This window comes from Acanthaster planci, linkage group LG13, assembly GCF_054643075.1.
Source record: "Acanthaster planci isolate LZ-2023a linkage group LG13, COTS_SCS, whole genome shotgun sequence".
Lineage (NCBI taxonomy): Eukaryota > Metazoa > Echinodermata > Asteroidea > Valvatida > Acanthasteridae > Acanthaster > Acanthaster planci.
The window spans coordinates 15,986,362-16,007,901 of NC_141789.1; the positions used below are offsets into that span (position 1 = coordinate 15,986,362).

The 21,540-nt window shown below is 41.2% G+C and overlaps 2 protein-coding genes across 10 annotated transcripts in view; one reads left to right on the forward strand and one right to left on the reverse strand.

Annotated features, from left to right (window-relative positions):
* Nucleotides 1-21,540, forward strand: part of LOC110973794 (RNA-binding protein 41-like) — a 75,210-nt gene that overhangs the window by 17,065 nt on the left and 36,605 nt on the right. Inside the window, exon 9 of one of the 9 annotated variants that reach the window (XR_002597514.2) lies at nucleotides 16,419-19,134. The exons of the other annotated variants lie outside the window; for them this stretch is intronic. The gene's annotated coding sequence lies outside the window, so the exon portion shown is untranslated. Of the gene's footprint in view, nucleotides 1-16,418; nucleotides 19,135-21,540 lie in introns of those variants that run through there. 9 annotated transcript variants of the gene reach the window in all.
* On the reverse strand, nucleotides 14,394-17,688 carry hrh2 (histamine receptor H2). The gene has a single exon (XM_022224898.2). The coding sequence runs from the start codon at nucleotides 17,686-17,688 to the stop codon at nucleotides 16,396-16,398; it is 1,293 nt and encodes a 430-aa protein (XP_022080590.1). The 3' UTR covers nucleotides 14,394-16,395.

The following is a 21,540-nucleotide window of genomic DNA, read 5'->3' on the forward strand; positions in this document are numbered from 1 at the left end:
GTCTACCCCATCAACTTACGTAACATAAGCTTGTCCAATGGATCGCACCGTTTGTGCGGTAAAAGACCATGCACAATGATACAAGATACATGCACATTGAACTGAAAATTGTGTTTTCATTCGTTGTACCTGATGATTGAAATTGTAATCCGACACAAATTTTGTGATTTACGAATATGAAGACTATTCCCTGGCAATTTGTGCAGCATTATGTATACCTTCTCTGGGAATTAGTCTCCATAAGCATCAGCATTATGTTTCATGCGGAGAAGCTTCACGATGGCGTCAGTCTTGACTTCTATCCGATGATAAGCCAAGGTCTCTACAAAATCGAATTTAATCACTGTATTCCATACAGTAGAACAACCCGTCGAAGAGTGAGGCGAGGTGCAAGACCCACAAGAGACTGGGCTGGAGTCAGGATAATACCCTATTGAGCTCAGGCTGGAACAAGAACCACCAAAAGATCAGAACCAGGAAATGATTATGTTAAACCCTCTCCCCTCAAATGCTGGAGAAAAGACACGGCTCCAGGTTCAAAAGAATGGACATTGAGCTTCTCCATGCTCATGTGATTAAGACAAACGTCAATTGTTGGAATCTTTGTCGAGAGCAAATATACCTATGCATCAGTCTATTTAGCCTGTTTGCTGTGACTCAGTAACAGATTTATTTCATCCATATGATTTTCCCAAGCTCGTCCGTATTCTCTCATTTCCTTTTCCAATCAACATCGTGATGCTCACCGTCAATAGAAGATGGACTATATATCTACCTCCTCATAAAAAAATCATTTCCAGAACCGATTTAGTTGCTAATGGTTTCTGACGTTGGTATAAATGGTGTGTTGTAGTTCAAGGAGTGAAGATCTGATAACTCGTCTAACAACTAGGCAATAATGTAGAGTCATGTCTTCCCTGGTAGCACTCACTTCTTGAATGTTGAGTGTTGACCCTTTGGTGAGTGGGAACCAGCTACATTTGGCGTCCAATCAGATCATGCATTTATGGGGCACAAAGATTTGGCAGCAAAGATACCGTTTGGTTTCATTTGCTTATTTTCAAGCAAACGTATAGCCTTCCAACGGTTTATCAGGGTCGTCGGCAACATGGTTTTCATTCCAAATACAAAGAATTTTTATCTACAGTAGAACTGTCACATTGGCCTTGCCTCTGTTTGCAGCCTCAGGCGTTTAGCCATCCTACCCCTTGCCTCGGCGAGCAATATACCCACTCGATATGCGACCATTCTGTGCTCAACCATGGGTTTGTAGCTCTATAGCTCAACTAGCTTTACCGGGGCATACGTCCAACCGCTACCGCACGATAACGGTGTAACTTTACGCTTAACCAGTCTGCTCAAAATACACCATTAGTGGTCATTACTGAATGTCCAGGCACCGAGACAGTACCGGTCAACTCCTAGCCTGGAGTCCATACTGTGACAACCCCTATCTATCCTTACCTATATCAACTGACATTTTCAATTTGGTTGGTAATCAAGCTAACTTCCTGTCGCCTACGTGTCGTAACCGAAACTGTGGCATTGCGCTCATGCAGCGCGCCCTATGGGCTTGCCAACAGCCGCAGCTGGTGTATGGATAGTTATCGCCTACCGGTACTGCCCACAATGAGAAAACGCTCTGCTCATCATTCCGCCAGGAATCTGGAGTACTTCATTTTTTGAAAACCCTGGATATACATTTAGTAAGACTATTTTTTTCTGCCGAGGCTCCCAATCAGATTGCGTTAGGATATTCTGAAGTATTGTTGCGAACTAATGTCATCTACCTAAACAGGCGCCTTCTATGGGAAAGGTCACTTGCCGCATGCTTAAGCTTCGGGTGTTGAGTTTTGCGCGTAAAATGCAAATACATGTTTACCTGCTGACGCCCTCGTGCCAGAATTTCACAGATAAGCTTCATAGCCAGTATGGTTGTGGACTGCTCATGGAAATAGACCTACCTGTCATCATTATTAACTAAAAGTAGTTTAAAACTTCCAGGAACCAGATGTAGCAGGGGTATAAGAATGGTCTTGTCTTGAGATGCTTTGCAATACTTACTAATGTTTCCTTTTGAAACCTCAATTATCGTCTGTTCCCCTTCGTTTTTCGATCCTGTCCAAACGGCAGTCCGAGTCGTTTGCAATCCAAACATGATGGCATTCCTTCATCATTTTCCTATGCTTCTTTCTCTGTTTGTGTATTTAATTCAAGTGTCTCCACACTCATTTATTTTCATTTCTAGATCCTCACCCCTGCAGATAGAGTCCACCGCGCTGCTACAGTTTGTATCTATATATAATTTGGTGTAATTTACCCGCTAGGGCCATTCGTGTTGGCTGTATCAGTATAAGAGAAAACACGCGCATCACTGAGGGCCAGGCTCGTGGGGTGTTTATGCTTCTGCACAATGAATAATCCCACCATTAACTATCTTGCCATCTTCAACTAACCCTCTGTCATCTTGACAAGCTACATGCAGAGAACCCGGCGAGGTAGGTACACTGTGGTTCCGAAGCGCGCATCCATGTCATGTCATCCTTGTACACCGTCCACGCTTCAGGGCGTCTCACACCGCCCTGTAGGCCTTATCTGTGAAAGTTCCGGCGGTCATGGACGGAGTTTCACCTCAGCGATTAATTCAGCATGCTTGGATCAGGCACATACACGAAACGGATGTGACAATGTTCGCTGTCTTGTGCTGCAAATGATACTCCAAGAAACTACGATTTCATCTTGCTGCATTATGATAATTATCTCAAACGTTTCAATTCTTGGTATTGCCACACACTCTGAAGATTTAGCTTGACTGCATTAGATTGGCAAATGCAATAACGCTAAAATCTGAAAGTTTATTGTTTGGTTTAAAGTTTTGCCTGTTAAAGAGAATATTGTTCTGGTCTGACACAAATCTAGAGATATATTATGGAAAGGGTATTAATTTCTATGAATTTCATGACCACCAAAAGATTGGTTAACAGTATATATTTGTAACCTTCCGTTGAGGGCCAGGACCATGATACAAATTGAATTCATGGACCATATCCGTCATGATGAATCATTAGACTCTTTGCGATTGGTCGGCTGAAGGTGATGATACGAACGAATAAATGAGAATCCTTTTGTCTTTTTCTGAAAGTATAAATGTACTAATTTTCAATGTGCTGTGCTAAATTACCTGTACGGTACAAATACGGCTCCAACATAATACTAAATTTCCTTAATAAATACTATTATATTTTAAGACTAATTTTAGCTTTTCGATTTGTCGGCGAATACCAAATACCAAACTGCTAATTCCCCAATGGGTCATTTCACATTATTCAAATAGTGTTTGGTACATTCCTGTTCTATATATAGTGTTTTAATGGGGGTAGATTTTGTCCATTTTAGCGAAGAAACATTCATCTCAACATTGCTATGGTAATTACCTCAGTCCTAATTGCTGTTCATTCTGACAGCCGTACGGCCAGCCTACTGAATCAATCCATGACTTGTTTGTACCGATGTGCATTATACTCTAATTGATTGTCGGGTGAAATGACTACCAGTATTAATTTTAATTATCAAAATGCATGTGTTTGCGCATGACTATATTTGGGAGTCTACTTATGTAGCAGGACTGATAATCGGAAAGCACAGTCAGGTGCATATAGAGAGAAGAACGATTCTGTCACAAGCAATCTCGCTCAAGTTAACGTTGCCGAATAATTGCAACGTAGTTCTGTAAAAAAAGGCATTAATTTTCAAATCATCCAATAAAAATGAAAGTGTACTTGTTAAGAAAACTTCATAGTGCAGTGGATGTATTGATATCTCCTCATCTGAACTATAAATTACATGAGTAGATAATTATGTTGGTATCCTCCTCTTATTTCAACGATTTTGAATCTGATAATGTCCTGCATCTTGATGGTCATAATTACACCTCAGTTACCGGTCACTGGTCATGCCTTGATGCATGGCAAACTCGTAACCAAACTGCTGCAGACTTTAGAGGACTTGAACTTCGTGCATTAGACAACATATGGGCTCAAGATGCCATGCTTTATTCATAATCTATGGGCACAGATCTTACTCAAAATAAGCACACTATGGTCATGTCCTACAGACGCGTTCGAGCGTGTGTTCATGTATCTGAAGTGTAGAAGACCATTTAAATACTGAAGCATATGATGCGACATTGAGGTGAGACGGGACAGTTAACAAGCACATTCCCCGTTGCAACCACCCGTTAAAAAGTGTGATTTCCTCATCCGTACATGGGCTGAAAGTCAAGTTCGGATATAGCAACCCAATAATCCCCGTGCCTCCTGCTTCGTCAGTCACCTAAGATTGCATATTTTTGTGCTCAACGCTGCTGTAATTGGTAACGATTTAGCAGAACATCCACCAGTCCTTGGTGATTCTCTTGCATGTCATATCCAATCAGTGACGGTAGGAAAGCCATCTAGACGTATCAGTGACGCCAGTGTGACGCCTGTCGGAAAAAAATCTGACGTAAAAGGCACCTTGGCTGATATTCAATGTGTTTGGATGTTTCGCTTCAATTTCTCAGTCCTTTGTCTCCCTTTGACTCCTCAAATTAAAAATGGCAGTTGTATAGACACGGATGAAATGCTACAAGATTAAACCTTGAAATGCAATTTATTTGGAATATTGAATGAGGATCACTTTAATTATCATCAAGCGTTGCTTTTGTTCAGTAATTTAAACGAAGCAGTTTTTCATTAAACCAAGATAGATTGGATTTTTAAAAATTGTTTTCATGATCTGAGACTTAAAAATTTAATTCAACATTGACTGACTGTGATTTATGATTCACTTATCTAGTAATTGATATCATTTGGCTTTCAGACGATTATCAGGGTATATGGGTTTTTAAAGTTTTTCTGCGTTTCTTTTCCCTTGGTTATGTTTGATTCGATGTCATACTCATAGTTGCTTGGTTCTTATAGATGTTTCGTTTCATGAATCACGGAGCACTGTCGCAGGCAATTAAGTTAGGCCTACATGTCTTTCAGCAAACCAGGTGATTTAACAAGACCCCACTGCTTTTTATATCAACGCGGTGAATTTGATTTTCAGACTTTTCACCTATAGGCCTAGCGAAATAACCATCAAGCTACTTAGCTGTTAGAATCGAATTACTTTTCTTGGAAATGAGTACACTATTGAGGTTAATAGCAATAAAACGCTATATTGTTTCCACGGGGTTGCCAACTTAATGCCCTAAAATGATATGATACCCTACTCAATTGGACTAATGACTATATCAGGACACCCCAGACGCAGCACCAACACGTCAACATTATATCCAGGACCCTGTAGGCGACTAAACTCCAGATTGGAGCTGTATACATCGTGATTTTGACCGGCATGGGGAAAACAGACTTGGTTGGAGAGCAGATCATGTACCCGATTTGACTTGCATGAGATGGCTCTTGGCATTGGGCTCAAGCACACTACAGTACGCCGCGCCAGGCCCACTCCAACCCCGCACAGTTCCCTGGGAACATTAATGTGATAGTTTGCGGGGGCCCCCTCTAAGTGTCGGGTATCACACGGTTACGCTGGTCGACCACGCCGAGTCTGAGAGCTCAGCCCCGGGGCGATTTGGAGCTGTTGCCTGGCGTGCGTTTCGCTAAAACACTCGGCTCTTGGCAGGAGAGATAAGGGTTGTAACTGCTTGTTCATGATATCAGAATCCTATCTTGGTAAGAAAAGCGCCTATGAAAACCTCTCTACAGGCATGTTTCTGAAATCACTTATAAGTGGGAAAAGTCCTTATTTCTGAATGTAATTTTGTATTAGGGAATTGGGGAGTAATTATCAAAAGTGGTTTTACGTTTTGACACGAATAGATTATTTTTGTTAAATATTCTCACTAAAATAAATTAAAAATTAAAATTTACAACAATATTTGTCGCATGTTATCATTAGGACGCCTCTGTCAAATTTGGCCATTGCAGAATACACTCTGTGCTTTAAACAACACGGAGTTTATATATAACGGGCCCGCCCCCACCCAACGTATATTTATAAGCACTGCATGCTCAGTGCCCGTCCGAGAGCCTGCGAAAAAAACCTCACAAGCCCACTCGGGCGGGACCCGAACCCACGACCCCCCGCCCACCAGTGCAGATGTCCCAACCACCCGACCACCGAGCCCGCCGGGGCCGGCCGGCCGGCCCGAGTCAAATGAAGCAGCGGGCACCGCGAACTATCATCAAGATGTATTTTTTTAAGCACTGCACTGAGCATGCAGTGCTTATAAATATACGTTGGGTGGGGGCGGGCCCGTTATATATAATTAACATCTCCCCAACGCAAAAAAAAAAAAAAAAACACGGAGTTTGAAAAACAGCTTTTTGAGAAAACATTTTTGTCACGTCACATAACTGTTTGATTTCGCATTTCTTATGAATCAGTCTTTAATAATTTAATTATTCAACAAGATCAAAACTTACATTCCATGTGACCTTATACACGTTTTAAAATATTGATAAGGTCATTATGGCACTGAAACGTCTCATCCCCATTATTCAATTGCCTTCCACAGTTCCATCATCTCTGTGGAGGGATATCTACACTGCGTAAACTGGGGTGTAATATTAAACACCCCGATGTTATACAACCACCAGGCCAGCACTTTGTAGCGGCGTTTTGGCGTTGTTTCAACACCCTTCGGTGATGTTACTTTTACGTATAAGTCCCTCTAAACAGATATGTGGATTTCGGCATAGTCTATCAGTGTTGACTTCAATGCCAGTCCCATTTCAGACAGGTTTGCAGGGGTTGCTTGAGATACCGTGTCCTTCAGATAGCCCTCAGGAAAAGTAGAATTCGCGTGAGGCTAGGCGAGCCGGCACAGTTGCTATGTGTGGTCCTCAAAGTTTGGAGCCACAGCCGATTGCCAAAAGAGTCCACGGGGTCTTTCACGAACAACGTTCCGTCGATGGTACGGGGCATTATCTTGTGTCCACCAGAAGATTAGGCAACGAAAAAGATTATCACTAAGCCCTAACCACTTAATATTTTATGTCACCTTAGTTACATAAACTGTATATACTTTTTGTTCAGTTAGGAGGAAAAAAATCAACCTACAGTTGGTACCAAAATAAAGATAAAGCCGTAGTGCATTTTATGATACCAAATTTACATGACTTAAATATTGTGACTTCTCACAGTGACAGCTTTTGGAATTCTGGGTTTCCTTGCAGGACACCTTATTTATCTTCTGCCGAAACGCTTTAGAATTCTAGCAGCATCTTAAGTTACTCATTAATTCTTAACAATCAGTTTGGAACAATAAATTATGAGACCCCTGCACCCTGCCGTCTTACTTACCACGGGCCTGAGCCCGGCATTATGCATGGCCCTTTAAAGTAGCGTGTGTGTACAACTATTCGTATCAACCTCATCAATCTCAATCTTGAAAGACCATACCAGACCACTTTGATTAAACAAATTAATAAAAATAAAGTTGACCGTGGGAGGAATTCGCATTAATTCTCGACATTTTCACCCGTCATTAACCACAGTCACGATGTATATGTTATTGCTTGCACGGCGTACTGTGAGACTGTGCCAAGAGGTTTGGCAGGTTATCACAATACATGTATACATGACTTCCATTAATGGTTACGTGCAATCATGTAGTTTAGTTTCAGTTCACGTGTTCTGGGTGGTGTACGATTCTTAATTCTTTGGATTGCGTACCATTGTGTAGATGAACACATGTCATGGATTCAGGGTGTTTTTGCATCACAGGCATATTATTTCAAGATGTCCACTTTAAAGGAGACTCCGCCAGCTTCCTCGAAATGTGGGATTTTCCTGATTGTTAAGCGAATTAAGGGTTTGCATATACTTAATTTTTTGTGTGTCGTTTCATTCTTGTTTCTAAAGGATGTTTGCATTTTATAAAAATGCCAACTTTAATATCATTACTCAAGTTTTCTCTGTAATTTCCTGGTCAACCAGTTTGTGCTTGCGATGTCTTCGTTAGGGGTAGGGCATGGAGACATTTTTTGGCATGCCGCCATGATGATGTCCACAAAGTGATCGTGCACGAAAGCATGTGAAATATCATTGGCCGCTGAGGCAGAACTGACTGGCATCAGTCTGAATGCCACGGTGTGAAGACTTTATCATACAGTGACTCATAATTGATTAGCCGACCAACGAACAAAAACTATCACAAAGGGTCAGTTTGATTCAGTCACTTGGTCTTGCGACGATGGTTCTAAGAGTTTGTATAATATTGCCCTCTGGTTTGGGCTTGCACGGGTTTAAATGACCCAATGCAGTCGCTACTTTGTGTGCATACCCTGCGTCAGTACTGACGTCACCGTCTTCGTTAATGTGAGGATGAACCATGAATATTGTGCCCTAGCTTGTACCGTCATTTATGCTGTTTAATGTGAATCGTTTTGTTTACACGGATACCCTTCCTTAAGAGGAAGCAATGAGTGATCGTCGATCAGATTTCCACGTTTGCTTCATGCTGTCAGGTTCCCCCAATCTCCTTCTACAATCATTAGCATAGGCCCTACACATCAAGGTGACTATTAACACAAAATACACACTCTTACGCACCTGGGGGCCCAACAGTACCATACCCCTATCAAAAAGAAATCCTACATTTTGTTTATTTTTACGTACGAAGAGGTAAGGACGACGCTGGTACTGTTTCATCCCTATTCTTCCCGAACGTGTGTAAAACGTAATAAATCTTACCGCAAAAAAACGCTTTAAGGATTACACGAGGTCGATTTTCGTTATGGCTCCTTCTCAAAAAGTGGCCCGTGAAAATTTTGTTCTTAATCTGCCTTTTAATGTTTATCAAAATTTGCAAACGGAACTCTTTATAATACTGGACAACCGGAAAATGGAAAATGATGAAAGGAAAGTGTGAAATAATAAATGCCGACATAATTCAGTACTTTCATCGATCCCTTTGGTCACTTTCATGTCTGTGTTTCTGTTTGTTGACAATATTTCCCAACTGATTTACTGTAAAGACCTTGAAAAACGACTGTAAATATAAGAGCCGAATGAGAAATAGATTTTGTTGGAGACTTTTTCATGATTTTTTCCACATCAGTAGGTTAGAGAGAATTGAACATCGCCAATGCAATTTGTCTTTCCTCTAGGGTGTTATTTGTCATTTCAGTCCTTGGCATTCGCCTTGATGAACGATACATCAAAGAAGCATTTCAAACCTTTCCGTTGCTTGGAATGCCTGTGCATTGAGCCATCCTTTGCCTCCAGCGTGAAAATGGACCCATTAACAACCCTTTAGTTCATGTGCGACGTATGGAGTGAACTTGACACACCACACATAAGCTAACACCTTAACGTTCCGCATCACTGGAAGACATACAATGCTTAAATCTCGCAGTGTGAAAGATAGGACACTGTTTCTGGCCCAAGAATGGCTCTGATCGTCTGGATCAAAAGCCACAACATTGTCCCATAATGCGCAGCGATCATGCATCTTGGATTTCCTGGAAGCACAATCACGGGCAGAAAGAACAACAGACCCAAAACATCGGTCAATTACGTCTTTGGCTCTTACAGCGCCCTCTATCGGAATTTTCAAACAATATTGTCACAAACACCGCAGGGGGTCTAGGTCTCTAGGTATTTACTGTATACTATCTTTTAAAAAATCAAATTAATATATTGCATTCGTTTCATAACTACAGCAATGCTAATGAAATTTAAGCCATTAAATTCGGGGAGAGAATATTGAAGGCTTAGTCCAATTTGGACTCATTTTGTACTTCCATTTGTTTCCCGCCTTCCCCTTTCCTTCTTTAACCAAGACCTGCATTGCAGATCCTTTTGCCTCAACAGTTAACTAAGATGCTGTTGGCTTTGTTGCTTCATTGTTTCATTATCTCCTCTCGGGCAGTACTTGTCATTTTCCAACTCGTAAACCTTGGGTTCAAATTGATTGTGTAAACCTTCTGTAGCCATTAAAACCATTGTACACAGTGTTTTTGACAGCTCCATCATAAAAATCTCATCAGCTTTCGCTTGGCTTACTCCTATGGTGACTGTTACATAGTGAAAGTGCAAAGTGATTGCCGACAACGGTACATGTTCCCGCATCATTTAACACCAAAATGCCGTCCGCTCCCCGTGTAGCAGCTGTTTTCATGGGGCAAGCATAAAATCAATGGCACCCGTGTGTTGCTGAATTTAATTGTTTAATTCATGAAAATGAAAATGGCTCGCAGAAATCCAGGATTACAAAGAAAATGAAGTATTTATATATTTGACTATTGTTGCATAGGGCATGTATAACCACAGCTGCTGTACTGTCAATTCAAAGTTCCGTCGAGTGCATAACGTCCTGTCTACATGACTTGTAAATTTGACTGACAAAGCGAGCTTCAAGGACGGCTGCGATGTACATGTACATATACAGTACAGTATCAATAAAAAGTATACAATTGGAGGTGTTATGTGTAAATAGGATGCCGTTTGCTACATCGTTGCGAATTATTACCGTTCGTGTGTTTCTTGTCGACCACCGTAAATCAAAGTTACGACGGACGTTTGACGGTATAAGAGGTTGTCTTAATCATCTGAAGACTTGGTTTTAACTCTAATTGGAAAATGAATTGAACATGATGTTAATTTTGAAAAAATGAAAGCATCGAACTGTTACTTGTTAAATTAAAAGAATACGCAAAATCATCTCAGTTTTTGATTGTGTATATCGAATAAAATGTTGTATATATCAAACAAAATAACAAAATATGTACTTTTTCCTACATTCCTTTACGTTAAAAATGGACCATTTTGCAGATTTTTTAAGCAGTGTACTCATGCATGATGCTCCAGTGTTGATTCCGCCTTTATCTGCCCTTCCGCCAGATTTCCAACTTATATTAATTCAAAACCCATTCCATTCCCTCACAAACCCACGAGCGTTTCAGGAAACAAATCAGGAAATCTCACCTCGCCCAAAACGTTACATCCCTAAGAATAAGATGGAAATGATATAACGTGTACAAGGTTTGTATACTACCATCGGAAGAGGTGGCCTTGTAAACGAGGCCTGTGGAAGGAATGGTACGGGCAAGGGGTTTGGTCTTGGGGGTATGTCGGGGCTAGCACCTGCCCAATCTAACCCGAGGCTGTTAGTCGGTCGTCACCCGTGGTACTGGAAAAGAAGAGAAAAAAACCTGGAACTGCATGATCAGCCAGCAAAATTCAATTTCCAATATTCTCGCTTGGCGGGATTGCCCGCGCCTAAATGAATTAATCTTTGCATGCAACAGCGAGACAGAACAAGCCGTGTTCGTGCCATTAGGCCTTCCATCGGCTTCATTGAGATCTTACGCAAGCGGACGCAGAGTATGTTTACGACACTGCTTTCGATTCATGGATTACAGGCCACGCGTTGTGGGCCGGTTGTTCACCAGGGCTCATATTTCTTGGGTTTATTTTGATCCAAAATCTCTCTAGCGCTCAACTAATTAACACAAAATAGCCTGGGAATGGGTAGTCATTAATTTAATCGCCTAATTGTAGAGTATTGAAGTGAATACGTCATGCGCACAATTAGTGTGTAGAAGGCATTAGGGTGAGAACCAGCGCGTGAACCAACACGCGCGCGTACTCGTTTTTACATTCGTTTGCACTGCACTTTCTGGTTCACAGTGACGTCACACTTCGGTACTCATTTTCAGACATTCAGTTCCCATATACTGGGAATAGGGTTCAAGCGTGACCTTTTGAGCACTTGCTACACTATTGTCGGCAACAGCACTCCCCCGAACGTTGTAACCACGCCTATACCTCGTGTCTTTCCCTCCTGTTTCTTTATGGACAGCATGATGCCCGCAAGTTGAACCTATTTACGCTTTACTAATACCCTGGGACTCTGATGCGAATATTGGAAATACAAATAAGACCTTGCAATTTTGTCCCCGTAATAGATCCACCATCTGTTAATATGCATTTATGGAATTATTTATGATGTCTGTGCACTTTGGTAGTGAGCTAAACGTGTTCTGATCTGTCCTTGTGTATTGCAATGTAAATGATAACACGTGCATTGTGTCAAGCATGGTTGATCGTCGTTTTGAAGTTTTTTTCACGACATTAAGACATTACTTTTTATCGAGCTTTAACTAAGGGCTGTTATAGGAATCTTAAGATATTTAAATCTTTACACTTGTCAAGTGTATATAACTCACAGAGAATGCAGTGTTACAGAATCAGTCATTTCAACTGGAATCAATCAGACGTAGCCAGGATCATTTTCTTTTTTGGGGAGGAGGCTTGTTTTGGAGAACCAAACATTTTTGAAATCGCTTCATGTACCCCCTTATGCCTTCTGATGACCGATGCTACATTTTGGGGTTTTTACACGCTTTTTGTAAAGGGAAATGTAATAAACCAAAAATTCGCCTGTGTCCTATTATTTTCCAAAAAGACGGGATCCACAGATCCGCTCTTGGAATCAATTTGGATGATAACTCAGGATGTTGTCATTGTGATACAATTTTAATACAGGTCTTTTTTTTAATGTCATGTGTTGCGCTTCCGAAGAGTTGTGGAATGCGCTTCCTTTTGCAGAGCGAATCAACAGTTTCTTTTCTCTGCGCTGACACACGTCCAAAGGAATAAAGAATATTTTCTTTCTTGTAAATTGAAGTAATGCACATCTCGTTGACACCTAGAGAAGCAGGAACGAGATGCCAGCCATGTCAGACCTTCAGTACAAGCTTCTGTGGCCTAGAATGTCGTGTTGGACCACGTAAAGACAGTCAAAGTTTAATTAATTGCATTCAACTGCTGTTTCTCTGCGTCGCCTGCCAGTAAACTTTTGTGAATTGGCTGATCGATTACACTGAAATTAGTTAATGACAAAATCCAGAAGGGGTTGGGGGTCAATCCCTCTTCTCCGACACCAAAAATAAAATTTAAAATAAATGACAATGAAAGTAATAATAAAAAGTTATCATCTTGTGTTATATATGTACACCATTAACAATACAATGAATTACCAATATGTCAACTTTTTCGCAACAATTAGACATTTAAAAAATCTGAGGTGCCTACTCCCCCCCAAACAAATCCCCGGATCCGCCCCTGCAAAGCTAAATTCTTTATTCGATCATGAGGATAATCGTTACAGGGACAGTCTTGTGTTTGAAATATGAACTGCAGCTAACCTGCATTTCCCTTCGCAAATTTACAAGCTTATGTCTTGAAACCGCCGCCGTGTTGTAAAGCTATAAAATTAACAATAATTCATCAGGACAAGAGTTTTCACAATCTTAATTAATTTTGTACGCTGTCATCTGTAACAGCCAGTCAGCCATCTGTAACAGACAAATCATATCAAACTTCTATTTGAAGAGGAAAGCAAGATCAGTGTCAGAAAAAGTCAGAAAATTCCACATAGTTTTGAAATTTTATTTACCTGTATTATTGTTCATTGTTTTTTCTTAAAATGAGAGAAACAACCCAGATCAAAAATGAACGTATTCATAAGTTGTAGCACGTAGTCTTTTAGGAAGATTCCTTTGGACTAGTTATGGATCTTTGTCGACATGTTTCATTTCAGATTCCATAGTGATGGATTTGTTGAAAAGGAGTAACTCAGCTTGAAAAGCTTCGGCAAATTCAATCATGACTTCCTTAAGGAACGACGAAAATTCGAACGAAATAATTGAACAGGCAAGCGGCCTAGCCGTGAATACGTTTTTGAGATTAAGATTAGACCATTCTGTCCGGGTGAACGCTCATATCGAAATGATGCGTCTCCTTTTAAGCTTTTTCAAGTGAGGTAGACTCTTTTCAAGTTCCACCGCCGTCAGTGATTAAATATAAACACCGTGACGTTACTTATTGACGTTTGGCTGTTTTGTGCAACCACTGATTAGTATTTCCATGTCATGGAATTTTCTGTCTATGTCAGGAAATTAGTCCACTGATTCGTTGTTGTCAAGGTTACCCTTTTATATTAAATTCTGGGTTTTGTTATCAATAGATAGTTTTACTATCTTTTTTTGGCAATGCCGAGCCACTAATGCGTTACATGTAGTTTTGCTGGACGTCATTGACAAAAACCGAAGCGATGAAGATTTACCCCGGTGAAACAGTCTCCAAATCCAAGGCGTAAGTTCTGACATAGGATGAATCGATGTTGTTGACTTATTTGAAGTCTGACCTCTGGGAAACCCAACTACTGGTATCAGCTGGATCTAAATGTCATACCAGCTCAGACTAAACGTGGGTCAACGTTCGGCAGATTGCCATGGTTAACATCCCCCAGATGTCGACAGTTCAATAATGAAATCAGGGTAAATGAATGTACAATAAATGTCAGAAATCATACGAATAAGACCGAAGCAACCTTAACCAGCTGCAGACGCAATTTCTCTTCACATTTTATTAATCATTTAACATTGTTATAACTCCAACTAAATCCTAACACACTTCTCCGTCAGCCCCAAGATTTGGTTTTTACTTTAATCAGTTGGTTTCATAATAACAATTCGTTTGCTAATATTAGACTGGCGCCTACGCCAAGGAACTAAAATCAATTGAATTTTTTTGGTGATGTATTCTGGAATTCTGACAACCAGCATGTAGTTTCATTATTCCCAATGGTAACACGCATATTCAGAAAAAATACATGTACATCGAAATGTAATGTCAATCATTTCAATCATAACATAGACTGTTCAGCCATTATGTACATATTGCAGTCAATGCAATTTATATTCAAACCTTATCTCAGCTCTTATCAGTGAATTTCACCATCAGAATTGGAAGCCATTACTGCAGTGGCACAACGCTCGTGGACAGGTGGTACGCGCGCGTTAGATGCCTCTTCGACCAATAGGGTGTCGTGATTTGCCAAATGCACGCATGCGTCAAGCTGTAGAATGTGCGTGTGAGTGCGGTGCCACCGCAGTTATGGCGTGTAATCGGATTAGTTTATACTTCCAAGAATTTAACATTCTCGTTGATAGAAAAGTAATATCTGGACTTTGAAATTATTTACATCCTATGCATATAATAAATATTTTTACTATAGATATGACATATTTAGGTTTGTATTGAGCTATAATGTTATTTAAACGGAAGTTCATTGGATTGTTAAGACTCTTGTTTGTCGTTGAGTAAGTACTTTGAAGGTAAATTTGAACTAATTCTCCCGGTTCATCTTTTAATCTCTTTCACGACGTTGCCGTATCATCGTTTATGGCTCATAAAGAAAATGCATAACGACAAATCTGCCCATCTCAGTGTACCCTCAGAAAGCCCCAACTAATGACATACAGGGTAAAGATCTGTACAAGGAAGCCATATGAATTTGATGGCCTTCCCTGAAAGCGATGTTATTCAATGTATAACCTGTCGGATGGGCGGTGGCAGATTATTTTGAGTTCCACGCCATACTTGTTTTTAAATGTTGCTTAAAACATTTCGATATGATACATTACAAATTTGAAATTATACATAATTCTAAATGCAGTTAATTTGTAATGAACCTTTATTTCAGTGCTTTCGTGTTTATTCTTAGGTTCCCAAAGGTTAACCTCACTTCAATTCAATATGGCCAACTTGTGAATACTGTTAATTGTGGCTACTGGATGTCTGTACGCGTTTTGAAGAAAGGAAAAATGAAATTGACCAAACTGTTTTCTTTTTCAATAAAAGGGATTGGCTGCTTTTTTGTGGGAAGCATGCTCCACGTTGGACCCCTGGATCCGCCCTAGGCTACATTCTAATAATTCTTTAGCCTTTTCCCTTTATCGATCAGTAACCAAGATTTAGAAAGATTCAGCGTAGCTATACCTGCTTTACATCTGGTTCGATGCTCTGCGAAAGTTAATGTTCAAGACATATAGTGCACCTGCTGCTGAATGTTTAGCAATTATACCGGTAACAGTACACGCATTTGGTTGCCAGACTATGGGTGTGGTGTAAAGGCGGGGCACGGGCGTGGTATATATCTCTGAAACTTTTCTATTTCAGATAAGCAACTACATTTAATTTATTAACCTCACGATGAGTAAGATTCCCTACGTGTCCCTCCTGAACACAAATATTTTCCCACTTAACTTAAAGATGGGAATGACGCTTTCGAACAAAAAGGCTTCTAGTAGGTTTTCAAAAAATGGTTATAAAGCCTTCCACACGTCTTAAACTGCCTCTAAACACGAAATCAACTGCAGCAGTTTGGCCTAAGGGAATCATTGCTTTGATCAATTCTGAAATCTTTGTAACATCAAACCTCTTTTTCACTTCGTGAAAAACACGGAGAAAGGGCTCTAGAAAAGTAGAGAACGCGGTTGATAGAAGTACGTTTATTATTACTTTTAATTGCAGTATGTGTTGCAACCTAGTTCAATAATCTCTCTCATTTTCAGAGCCTTGCTCAATTATATCGGGAGCGTGGACTTCAACATACATGGGCGGAACAAGAGCGCCGTTTCTGACCGTGGAGGTAGTCGTACCTTGCCTCGGTGTACTGGTTGTCGATAGCTCAAGCTGGGTTACGTTGCCGTCTGCTCGAAAGGGAGAGAGTCGGGTCCATTTGAGAAGTTTACGGAATGCCCTTCGGAACTCACTGTTCAGAGCCGCATAAAGGAGTGGGTTAAGCATGCTGTTGACGTAGCCTAGCCACAATACGACCATCTCTAGTGTCTTGGGGACGACAGTTCCTTCGAAGAAGCTCATGAATGTGAAGATGCTGAAGTAGGGTACCCAGCAGATGACGAAGCATCCCATGATGGTGGCTAGCATCTTGGTGGCTTTGTGTTCGTCTACCACGGCGTGGCTACGCGAGGAGAGATCCAAGCGTGAAGTGTGACCTCGCGTGGATGAAGATGCGGAGGATTCTCCACGTGACGTATGCCCGTTTTGTCTCGAAATTCTCCTCATCGGCTGCAGGGCACAAGTCTGCGAGTTAATGGTCCTGGCTTGCCTCCTGGCTATCAGTAATATTCTCAGGTACAGGCTACACATGACAACCAGTGGAAGAAAGAACAGGGCCACACCATCTATCAGACTGTACCACTTATTAGACTCCAGGCTACACTTGGTGGGATCCTCATAGTTTTGTACTGAGCCATCCCCGGTGTTCCAACCAAGATGTAGGGGCAAAAATGAAATGAAGAGAGATACAACCCACATGAGGTTTATAATCAGAAGCGCCTTACCTCGAGTCAGTCTCTGGTGGTACGCCATTGGATCCGTAATAGCCACGTACCTGTCGATGCTAATAGCGAAGAGATTCAAGATGGATGCCGTGCAGAACATGACATCACACGAAACGTACAAATTGCACAAGACTGCTCCGAACGGCCAGCAGCGCCAGACCTCGAAAATGGCGCTAAAGGGTAAAACGACTATTCCCAGAAGGAGATCGGCAACAGCCAGGGATACGATGAAGAGCCCCGTCACGCTGCGCAGACGACGGTTCACCGAGGGCGCCAAAATGACGAATATGTTACCCACAATGGTCATGACGATAATGAAGAACAGTATGATGCCTATCAGTATCAACACAGGCACGGAGCGGCCGTTGAACAGTGGGTTATCATCGATGTCTTTGCCTGGCGTTACCCCCGAAGAGTTGACCACATAGACGGTGGTCGAGTAGCATGAATGGACATGATTCTCGCTGTACTTCACCATCTTACATACGATGGTGTGATTCTCTGTCTGAAATATTTACATACACTCCGCACAAAAACGGCACTGCAGGTTCAGCGCAGATGTTTTCGTTGATACATTTGAATTGGCTTGCTTTCTCGTTTGAAAGACCACTAAAGCTATATGCTTGCATCCCAATGCATTCCTGGTGAATTCCGACTTATCCACTCTTATGAAGAATCTATTTCTCTTTTGCAGACAACTGTCTTGTATTTCCCCCCTTCGTCAGCACGTACAAGGTTGAGACCGCACTTAAAAGTAGTTGCACAAGAAACAATCTCACGTCATTGAGAGTAGTCATAAATGTTAACGGCGGTGTATGTACTTTTGTGACTCATGTGGAGCCTACCCGCACCATGTTGCTTTTCCACCATTCAGTCAGATCACTGTACGTGCCCTGCATCGTCGAACAGAGGACCTTCAATGGTGTTGGTGTGCCTTCATGTCTGGCATTATGAACGCCTAGTTGACTCCCGGTCATCTTTGATGTCTGTTCTCATGCGATGAACCGAAATAACTGCAGTGATTCAAGACCACGTGGTTTTGACGTTATGTCTTTTCCATCGTCGGCACAATCGAGACAATCTGTAAAAAACAGAAACGCACAACAAAAAACCGTTAACAAATCGTGCTGGCCATTTTATTATGTTAGAGCGCACTCCGCATCCGGGATAGTAGTAGGGAAGAGAACATGTTCATGTCTGCTGGAACACAGCTGCTCGTCTGTAGCAAGACATTGCTGGAGTTGCAGACATAAAAAGATTCCTCAGAATGCGCGGCATACCGCGCGCTGTTAGGCTTTGAAATGGTAGCCAGGGAAGGGCGCGATTGTCATAGTAAGTCTAACTCCTTGATGAGCTTGGGCGCTGCATGGATCCGCGTGCCTCGAACAATGGGACGTCGGCAATCACGTAATGGATCACACAAGGTTCGATGATCGCCCATTTGGGAATGGGTATCCTTGGCGCTTGGCTGCGATATTGAGTGACTGCGTTCAGTGGTGCAAAATATTATCATGCACCGCCGGCTAGTTCTTAGTTCCATGCACAGGTGCATGTGAACAATCCGAATGTGTAGTATTGATTGACATCTTGGGTATATGCAGCGCTGTGTCAATCAAAAATAAAGTGCAAATTTGCTCCAAGAGGTTTTTCCCTCGTATTCTTTGGACGGGTCAGTCCCTGTGACGTAGTTATTTCCAATGGTTGTGATTGGTCAAATTATTCGTATAAAGGCTTACAGTCCTTTTATATCAAATGCAGAGAACATCTCCTTTCGTGGAAAGTCTTAGGGAAAAAAATCGGGTTGAATGAATTATAAGTTTGGTGTATTATTTTGTAACTTGGTTAATTAGCACTCGGCTTGTACATGTAGTTCGTGCAAAGGCGAACGATTCGGAAAAAATGCACTGTCTATACGATTTAAAAAGTTGTACTTGAAAAATTGTTTCTTTTCAGATGTGAATGTTTGAATTTAGTGTGGTAGCCCCTAGGATGGTAGTATACACATTTTCAGTTTCGCATTATCTGTGAGCTTGTTGGTGTGTGTATGGTCTCCAGTTACCATTAATTACGTAGCGTCGTGATCACAGCTTCCTAGCTCCCACTGCATACATCTGGTAACACAAGGTCAACCAACAGTAGACTAATCAACATGCTGACACATTCCTGACACGCGCCCTTTGAGGGAATGAAAACTGCCAATTTACACACCTTTTCCAATATTTCTGCGGTTAATCGCCTGTTTCCAAGCAACTGGTAACCTCGCTGACCACGAGGTTCTGATGAATAAATCGCACAATCAAACCTTCGAAACTTGTGTTCGATTTCAGACATGGGACGAAAGGTAGTAATATGGTGAAATAATAAATACTGACGCCATTAGAGCAAAACTATAACTAATAATTTCATCTCCCATATTTTAAATCCATGTCTGGCCGTACCATGCATATTACATATTTGGTTTTCATTGCAGTAAAATTGAAACCTTACTGTACACGTGCATGTGAACACATCACAGGTGCCATACATCTACGGGTATAGCCCTAGTTCTGACTGCAACAATGGAATACGTGTCCTTTGCAATTAAGGTGACCACTGCTTTATCAATATTGATGCTTCTGTAACAAGTGTGATGTCAAAATGTGTGGAAGGAAAAGCCCGTTCAATCCCGCTAAATTCCTAAGATGAAACGCAGGGTCCCACGAGAAAAGATACCTTCTTTTGTAATGTGTATATATTGCAATCAAGAGCAGAACTTTAATTTAACAAGGAATTCCGAATTATGTTCCTGTAAAGATAGGAAATTGAATGTTATGATTACGTCCTGTCGCGTTTGATTGGCAGGGCAAGTGGATTTTTTTTTCAAGTAGGCTCTACGGTCCATAAGTGTATACCTCATTGGTGAGTGTTAGCAGAAGGTTCATGTTGAGTTCTGGTCACATTTAATTCTGTTTTTTTTTCCTTGTTGGAATTTCGATTTGTTCAATTTCTTTTCACAGCCAATTGCCAAACTGTAAGTTTAATGCTCCCCGGATCGATGGTGGAATACCAATTGTGTTTCATCCCTCTAAGTTTAAATGACGAAGATTCGATAAGGTTTCCGTTATTGGCAAATGATGCAGCCCATCTGTCGCCAATTCCCAGCTCTATTAGATGACGAATGAGGAACTTATCGAATTATTATTCAGTAATATGCATCAAGCCAGGGAGAAATTCCTATTATTTTGATCGATAAGAAGATCTTTTTGAAAATACCGGGCGGAAGATATCCAGTTACAGAATAACTAATTTGTCCAGTTACAGAATAAGCAATTACAGTATTGCAGACAAATTGTCTTTCTTGCTGGTCATTTATGTCATTCCTATAGAAAAAAGACGAATAGCAGATGGGTAGGCTTATTTTGCATTTGAGGTCGATGACATGTTTGGAGCATTAGAAGAACACTTTTAACATTGCTTGTTTACTAAGACAAGATTAAACATCCAGCAAATGACAGGTGGACGCAATTAATATGTGAAGAGCAGAAGAGGCCACTTTCAACAGATGTACTGTTTTGTGATCCTCGGTAAAGGTTGCCTTATTGCGGATAGTATCTCAGTTCAAGCGTCTGTAATGCGAGGCGTGGGACAGGCTGATGCAAAGTTTTTTAACCTTCGGTTTGAATATGCTATTCGACATTTCAACAGATCATTGGACGATTATAGACGAAGAATATGAAACCACTTCAGTGTTGTCTCATCACAGAGCATATGATGTATAGGGGATTAAATCCTTTGGAATTGCAAGACATTCATGCTGGAGGCATTTCAGGCTATACACCGATGTCATTTATATCAAGTATATTCAGTTTGTAGCAGAGGACTGAAAGCATATAACCTTAATTGTGGTAAGGAGTTTATCACTGTTTTTTCTCACGCTTTGGTCAAAATCGTTAACAACCCTGACTTGGAATACATATCGTTCCGCGTCTGTATAGGTGCGTTGATAAATGCAGCACACGAATCTCATTCAACATCAGTGGGTATACCACAACGATGGTTATCGAAATAAATACTGAACATCAATCATGCGTCAATAACGTGTCACTCAAACAGCGCAACGAGTAACGTAAAATGCTCATATGGGTTCCAAGCAACCCTGCAAAGATGCTGCGCAGATGCAATCTGACTCTAAACTGCCACATGTAAATAGCTAATTGAAAATAGACTGATAAAATGGCCCAAATTAATACCCTTCCGCAAATCAGTGAGTCTGCCGAGCTGTTAGGGATGTGAACGTGGGAGTCCGAGCGGTTATTGCCCCATGGGACTACTGCTCATTCTCCCCTAAGTG

What these genes read in the sequence shown, in the direction of transcription:
- hrh2 (XM_022224898.2), bottom strand. Translation starts at nt 17,688, where the DNA reads ATGGTGAAGTACAGCGAGAATCATGTCCATTCATGCTACTCGACCACC.